At 35.2% G+C, this 8,053-nt stretch overlaps 1 protein-coding gene across 2 annotated transcripts; it reads left to right on the top strand.

Moving 5' to 3' along the window:
- The first annotated feature begins 1,356 nt into the window (after positions 1-1,356).
- On the top strand, positions 1,357-4,660 carry LOC122318286 (protein LIFEGUARD 2-like). 2 transcript variants are annotated; one of them, XM_043135518.1, is made up of 4 exons: positions 1,357-1,888; positions 1,995-2,108; positions 3,972-4,129; positions 4,258-4,660. In XM_043135518.1, the coding sequence occupies exons 1-4, from the start codon at positions 1,384-1,386 to the stop codon at positions 4,459-4,461; spliced, it is 981 nt and encodes a 326-aa protein (XP_042991452.1). In that variant the 5' UTR covers positions 1,357-1,383; the 3' UTR covers positions 4,462-4,660. The 2 variants fall into 2 exon arrangements, with proteins under 2 accessions (XP_042991452.1, XP_042991451.1); XM_043135517.1 differs by having other exon boundaries at positions 3,966-4,129.
- Positions 4,661-8,053: the final 3,393 nt, after the last annotated feature.

Raw genomic sequence — 8,053 nt, 5'->3', positions numbered from 1 at the left:
GCTAAAGAGGAATACAAGTCTTCCTAATGACTACTTTCTATTATCTTCCTCCTGCTTTTATAAAATTACATCATAAAAGAAAATTTATGCTTTATTCTGAGTATTTTTTTTTCTGCTTTCAGTTCTTTACTTCAAGCCCATTGGCCTGCAATCTTCCAGCTCTACCAATTCCCAAGAAAAAAAAGAATCAATCTAAAACCCATGATCAGATGTATGATTTTAGTTTATAATGTGAAATTATTTTAGTTTAAACCCAAAAATACACTTTTACCCATCATTATCAATTCTCAAACCATACAAGTTACCTCAAAAAATGGCACACGCAAGCTTCAAGAATTTTGTGCACAAGCTGGAACACATTTGAAAAAGCAGAAGGCAAAAGTAGCATATCTAACAAAATAGAGAGAGAGAGAGACAGAGAAAAAATAACAGATCTAGCATCTAGCTACTTTGAACTAAAACAAAGATTCTTACATTCAAACATTCACATCAAAATAGACCCAAATCAACAAAGTAATAAAAGAGTCCTCAAAGATCTAAAGAAGGATGCAACAGATCAAGCCGTAATAGAGAACCAAAACTACACGGACCCAAATCGAAATAATGCGCTATACGCTTTATTTCAATTTACTGAGTACCTTCAACCCAACAATAAAGAACCATAACTAAAAAGATGCAGGAATAATATAAGAAAAAAAAATTAGTGAAGATTGTCGAGAAATTTCGGCAAGAAAATAGTTAAGAGGAAGGTAAACTAGTCACCCCATGGTGGCTGAGTGGCAGTTTCCTCGACTATAGCAAAGGGATCGAGAGCTGGAAGAGCGAGCGAGAGAGAAAGAGAGAGAGAGAGAGAGAGAGAGAGAGGAAACTGGGGGAGGGAGGCGAAGGAGGTCATGGCAGAGCAGAGACTGAGAGAGAGGGGGGGAAATCTGAAATGGGGGGTGGGGCGCGGCTAGGGTTTTGCATCTTTAGTTTATAACACCCGGGTACCGAGTTTTAAACCCGGATTTGGATTTAAAATCCGGTACCCGGACTAGTTTTTTGAATTGATTTAAATCGATTTTTTGAATCCGAATGCTGGCCTGGATTTGACCTGGGCCGAAAACCGAAACCGAAATCCAATGATTCTGGGCCGTCCGGCCCGGTTAAACAGCCCTAAATTGTTATCTATGTGTGTAAAGAGATTAGGTCAAGGAAGATAATGAGTTAGGTGAGGTAAGAGTTAAATTATTAAAATATTTTTTGTTTTTTTATTATTTTGATTTTAAAATATTATTAAAATATTTAAATTTAAAATATATTATTTATTTTTATTTTATCTTTTTATAATAATTTGAAAAGACGAGTTGTGATCATTCCACGATCGGTAAAGCATGCTATGCTATGTTCTTCGACTCCTCTGGAACGTATGCGGTTCTTCCTCGACTCTTCCCGAAAGCATCTATGCTATGTTCCGCGTGTCAACCTCCGCTATTTAAACCTCTTTCTCCCTCGTTTTCCAACCAAAAAGCGCTCTTTTGTTCTTTCTTTTACCCCTCTCCACCGCTTTCAAACCTTCGGACCCAAACTGAGAAGAAAAGTCCCGATTTTTTCCGAGAAGAACTATCCATTTTGGTGATAGCTCCTGAGCAGAAGAAGATGTGGACCCAGCCTTACCGGAAGAGCGACTTGGAGGCCGGAGCCAGGCCTCTCTACCCGTTGATGCTGGAGAGCCCGGAACTCCGCTGGGCTTTCATTCGCAAAGTTTACTCCATCCTCACCATCCAACTGCTTGCCACTATTGCCGTCGGCGCCGTGGTTGTTTTCGTCCATCCAATCGCGCACTTCTTCGTTAGCACCGGGGCCGGCCTCTCTCTCTACATCTTACTCATCTTGATGCCGTTCCTCGGTATGTTATTACACTTTTTTTTTGCAAGTGCTTATGTTCGTGTTCTGCTTTTTTTCTAAATTTAGTTGTTTGATATCGTTCGTGGTTGTGTTGTGTGGTGTGGCAGTGATGTTGCCTTTGTACTTCTACCACCAGAAGCACCCGTTTAACTACCTTCTTCTTGGGATTTTCACTCTTTCTCTTGCTTTTGCGGTTGGATTGACTTGTGCATTCACCAGTGGTAAGTGATCCTAGCATTCGAATTCCATTCTCCATGTTAACATATTGCTGTATTTTGTTTGGGAATCGTAAACGACTTTGTTTCGGATATGGGCATTGATTGTTTAGTTTTTTTCCCATTCAGATTTCTAGTAGTAATTGATAGAAGATTAATGCAGTAATGGGTTCTGCAACTGCAACCCACTTGTTTTGGTCGTGGTAACGTGGCAGATCCTATGGCTTTAAAAGGGAGGCAGAGCCATTTTGCAAACAGGGCAGTTGTAATTTGAGTGAGTCTTTTGTTCGGTCCCTCATGGAAAACAGAATAATTTGGAATGGAAATTAGATAATAATAGACAAAGAATGATAAATTCTCCATTGGTAGGAGACACCTCAATACAATTAGCCATACATTCGACCACTAACCATACACTACTATTTACATGTATACAGCTATTTACAAGATAACTTCCATATCTTAACTACCAACACACGAATATGTGACTTGCGCACATAACTGATAAATGTCTAATGCATCATAATTGCTTATAGTGCTGTATGACCCAATATTACATCCTAGATATTGTTAAATGCCTCACACATTTCCGTGTGACGTGCAGCACAATGAGCAGTTATTATCCAACTTGCATGGCGTAGTGGTAGGTTTGCTATCCTGCCCATACTTATCCTACGCATGAGTGTATGGGTGTTTGGAATTTGGTTTACGTGGGCTATAATTATCTCACCACTGGGAAGACACTTGTGATCGACATTATCAATTTTTTTAAAATGTTGGCATATGGTCTTTCTCTCCAACATCGTTTCTTCCACAGGCTCCACCTTGCCTTGTTGCTCATCTTGGAACGAGATTCCCTCAAGTTTTTACCAGAACTTGAATTTGAGGGGAAATTTTTCCACTCATCTTTAATATATACTTGGGGAGTTCTGCATATATGCCTGTGGGTAAACCATTCATTACATTTGAAGTTGATGGAGAGGCTAAATTTGCTTTGTGAGATAGACAACTTGTCGGGGTACATTCCTAGTCATCTTCTTCTGCTGATTGAGCTTATCTTCTGCATTCTTGCCAACAACATGGCCTCTAACACTATGTTAGGACTAAGCATAAACGCCACTAGACAGTGGATATCCTCCTTTAATCCTCCCATAAATGTTCAAATCAAAGCCTTCTGTTTCCAACTTTCTATGCGATTGACTAGTTGATCAAACTTCTATATGAACTCCCAAATATGACCAAACATTTACTCCCTAACTCAAATACTGCTAGTTTCACTTGCACTGCTATTTACAAGATAACTACCACCTTTTAACCACCAACACATGAACATCATAACTACCGCATGTAATTGAAAGACTTTTTGAGCACCACACAACTGAAAATACTGAGTGGATGATAGCTGCCCATAGCACTGCACGTCCGAATACCACATCCCAGTAACAACCCCAACCCTTCCACGTGATCCAACCATCGACGCAGTGGTAGGTAATTACCCAAGTTGTATCTACAGATCCTGTCCATCGATAGTTACATTTTTGGGATTTGGTTTCGTGGTCTTATCATATATTTAGTTGGTTTTTGAATGTTGTTTTGCTTGCTTAATTGTGGTTTTCAGTATGTATGTAGAAGTTCTAGTTTTCTTGTAATAGATTATAAATTATGGAAACCCATCAGATAGATTAGTAAACGGTGATTGGTTGCTCTGTTAGCCTAAATATTTGGCTCACTCTATTGTTAGATATGAGTCCCTGTAATGGTAACATCCATGGTGAATTTTCATCCAGAAAGAATAGTGTGTAGCTTAGCTTTTATATGGTACTTATTTGTACGAACTTGTGAGATTTATTATTTTCCAACCAGGCACAGGGAAGGTCATTTTAGAATCTGTCATTCTGACCACTGTTGTCGTCATGAGTCTCACCCTGTACACATTCTGGGCTGCAAAGCGAGGCCACGATTTTAACTTCCTTGGTCCCTTTTTGTTTGGTGCTGTGCTTGTACTTGTGGTATTCGCAATGATTCAGGTATGTTGAGTATCCTCTATTCATTCCCCTGCATATTTATATCATCCCTCCTTCACTAGTGCACGCCGTACTTGTATTTGTTGCATTTGGTGCTTACTGTGGACTGAGATTTTTATATCTGGCTGCAGATTTTTTTTCCGCTTGGTAGGATTTCTGTTACGATCTATGGATGCTTGGCATCACTCATATTCTGTGGCTACATAATTTACGACACTGATAATTTGATCAAACGCTTCTCCTATGATGAGTACATCTGGGCTGCAATCTGCTTGTATTTGGATATCATCAACCTCTTCCTGGCTATTTTAACTATTTTCAGGGCTACGGATTAGCGAAAAAAGGAAAGTATGCTGGATCTCTTACTCCTCGTATATGTTCTGTGATCAAAAGAGAAATACATTGTTGTCAATAGGTTCATCTTTAGTATTTACACTGTAAGTAAATACTAAATAATGGCATTGGAATTTTGCTTTCCATGTATTTCGTTATTGTATATTTTTGTTGATAATGGAAGTGACCGGTTTGAATCAACAGTATTGTACTGCCCATCATTTTGACAAAACGATGGAGCATGCTGGCTTGAGGCACTCGGATGAGTCAACATATGGTGAAACAAGGATTGAGATTCATTACAATTTTTTATTCAAACGATTTTTACAATTGAGAGAGAGAGTATAATGGGGTTTAATATTGTGTCTCTCTCTAAATTGTTCAAAGTGTTTTGAGTCAGAAAACTGAAAGAAATGCGGGTTGGGCATGCGCGAGTATGCCACAGGAACGAGCTTTGAAAATTATGCAAATCTTAATTGTAGTATGAGAGAGTGGTAAAGTGCTTATGCAGTTGACCTAGATCTAACAAGACACGAACCCAACATATATAGAACATTCGAAGGTTATGGCTGCTATGGGAAAAGCCACTACTGCAGCAACGTAGACAGCTGCATGAAGCTGGGCATGGTGGGATCTGGTTTCCTCTTTCTTCTTCTCTTTCCTTTCCTTCATCCACCTTCCAACTGTCTAGGCTCAACCGCCAGGGTTGCCAACACTGGCACCCCCACCATTGAATAGAGGATGAATGGTGTTTTAATTTGGCGTGCTAAAATTGTAATCACAAATAAATATAATCATATGATCTATACACCATTTTTAACAAAGTGCAAGGCTCCTAATTGATACTAAAATCCTTACCATCTTACCTCGATAATTTTATAAACAAACCCACAATTGTAAATGAGCCTATAATATATTATATTTGTGCAATTATCACTATCTTAAAAGTTTAGGTTGATGAAAAAAAATTTAAGTCCGGATTCAAACTCAGAACTTATGCTCTAATATCAAAATGCCAACAACTTATACAGTCAATTGGTGGACTGGTATGAGCTAAAGTTTAGCATTTTGTTACTATCATGCTTGCAAACAAAAAGATGGAGTACAGACAAGCGATTTTATGAGAGATATTAGAATTGGGTATGTTTTGATATTACGTGAAATTATCATTTATTTCAAAAGTTTAACCTGATAAAAAGAGCTAAATTTAAATATTTATATTATATTCTTAACAATATTAACAAAATAATACTGACAATTCACAAAAGGGATTTTAAGTAAACAATTTCTTTTTTGAGTTTACCTTACTATTTGGCTAATATAAATAGTAAAATAAATTTTTTTAAAAGGATATTTCATTAAAATAATTTTCAATTCTGCTTATCATTTTCATAAAATTCAATATAAATTATGTTCAAGAATTACGAAAGGTTAAAATTTAGACAAATTTAAAAATGTGTTGAAATTTACGTATGCAAACAATTAGACAATCACAAAATTATAAAAGATTGATTGGAAATGTGTAGGGGTGAAAACCGACCCATTTGGTACGGTTTTTGGATAAAATCAATGTCAACTGATGGGATGAAATAGGGAGGAGCAACCGATTGTAACCGATCATGGGGAGGAGGAAAACTGGCCGTATCGACATTGGCAGTTCACAGTTGGTTCTCGATTCTTCTAGCAGTGCTGGTCATCTGAGAGAGTAGAGAGAGAGAGTTACATATGAGAGAGAGAGTTACAGAGGAACTGAAGTGAATCGCAGGGAAGAAGAAGCAAAGGAAGAAGAAGATGTAATAATCAAACGGTGCCCTTTGGTTTTAAATCCAATACCGTCATTCTACTTTTTTTTTTGGTACCTCATAGATAAAACGACGCTGTTTGATTTAATACAAAATGGCATTGATTAGCTGTGTTTAAAACACAACTTCAGGCATAAAATGACGCACATCATTTTAGATAGGTATAAATTAAAATAATAATAATAATAATAGGATATGGGGTCAGCCGGTTCAACAATTTGAGCTGGTCTCAAACTGCGACCGAATCGATGTCTGTTAGTTGTGCTATAATGCTGCTGCCCGCCGATCAATTCTCTACTGTTTCCAACAAGTTCTAGCATCAGGCGGTCGGTTTGTGTCGGTCACAACTAGTTTTTTAGTTTTTTGTACACCCCTATATTAAACAATTTAATTTTTTTCAATCTCAATTTAATTTTTTCAAATCTTAAAATAATAATAATAATAATAATAATAATAATATTTTATTTAACTTTTATCTTTCATCTAAAATTATATCATCTCATTTTATTTTATTTCATTTCTAAATTCAAATCAGACTTCAAGTCAAAGTAAAAAAAAAAAAAATAGGGGAAGTGAAATTCCCCAAGGCAATCAAGTTACGCTAGCAAGTAGGCTTGCGTTCAACTCTCTCTTAACGTTCAAGCGAAAAATGTTGATTGATGTGAGCTAGAGCAGTGCTATCTGAAAAGAAATTATCATTAAAAACAAATGAGCAATGAAATATGGGATTTATATAAAGAAATAATAATTTTTTAATTATAGACCAAACTATTTTTTAAGAGAATTGTGCGTTGTTTATGAACTCCACAATTGTATATAACATTATTATAAAAAAAATAAAAAATGGGCTCCCAAATATCTGTGATGCCGTTCACCAGCTATGGTCCATGGAGATCACAACATTTATTTGAGTTCAGATTTTATGTTAGTAACTAGGGGTGAAAAAAAAAAAAAAAGTTAACGGGTAAACCGAATTGAACTAGTGAATTTGGTCCGATATCGAGTTTGGTTCGGTTTAGTACCGGTTTTATTTTTCTTAAAACCGGTAGTTCTAATTTTTCTTTTTCTAAAATAGGACCGGACCGATTTAAATATATATTTTAATTTTTTATATTATATATAATTTTTATATATAATATATAATTATATATAAGATAGTTTTGTATTATATGATAAATTGTTAATTAATATAATATTAAATTTTAAAATCTTATATGACAAGAGCTTATTGTATTAATAGTTATATTAATACAATATATTACTATATTATATATTATAATATATCACTATAATCTATAATATATATTATAATATATTATAATATATCACTATAATCTATAATATATATTATAATATACTACAATATATTATCACTATATTATTATATACTATAATATATATTATATAATATATAATAAAGTATATTAAAATCTAAAAACCGGATCGGAACTGTTAAAACCGAAAAAATCAATTTATACCAATTTAATCTTAAATTTTATAATCTAAAACAAGATGAAACCAAATCAGTCACACGTACTTGATGCATTAGCAAAACAGGCTAATTGTAGACAAACATGACAAAATATGTACCGGACAGCCAGAGTGACCTTGCTTCACTAATCATATGCAATTTTGCACGCATTTGGATTATAGGAACATTTTATCATGGATTTTGATGGACTAATTTTAGAAGGAATTATTAATACTTTATATAAATCTCATTACTGCAATTATATCTATTAACACACTGTATATTGTTGATATAAAAGCCTACCACAGTAGCTTAGATAAA

The sequence above is a fragment of the Carya illinoinensis genome, chromosome 8 (assembly GCF_018687715.1).
Source record: "Carya illinoinensis cultivar Pawnee chromosome 8, C.illinoinensisPawnee_v1, whole genome shotgun sequence".
Classification (NCBI taxonomy): Eukaryota; Viridiplantae; Streptophyta; class Magnoliopsida; order Fagales; family Juglandaceae; genus Carya; species Carya illinoinensis.
The sequence above is the reverse complement of the archived record's forward strand: the minus strand, read 5'-3'. Positions and strand labels throughout refer to the sequence as shown.

Coding starts and splice junctions, on each gene's coding strand:
- LOC122318286 (XM_043135517.1), top strand. CDS start 1,384: ATGTTCTTCGACTCCTCTGGAACGTATGCGGTTCTTCCTCGACTCTTC. Junction 1,889..1,994: donor CATCTTGATGCCGTTCCTCG/GTATGTTATTAC, acceptor GTGGTGTGGCAG/TGATGTTGCCTTTGTACTTC. Junction 2,109..3,965: donor GACTTGTGCATTCACCAGTG/GTAAGTGATCCT, acceptor TTTTCCAACCAG/GCACAGGGAAGGTCATTTTA.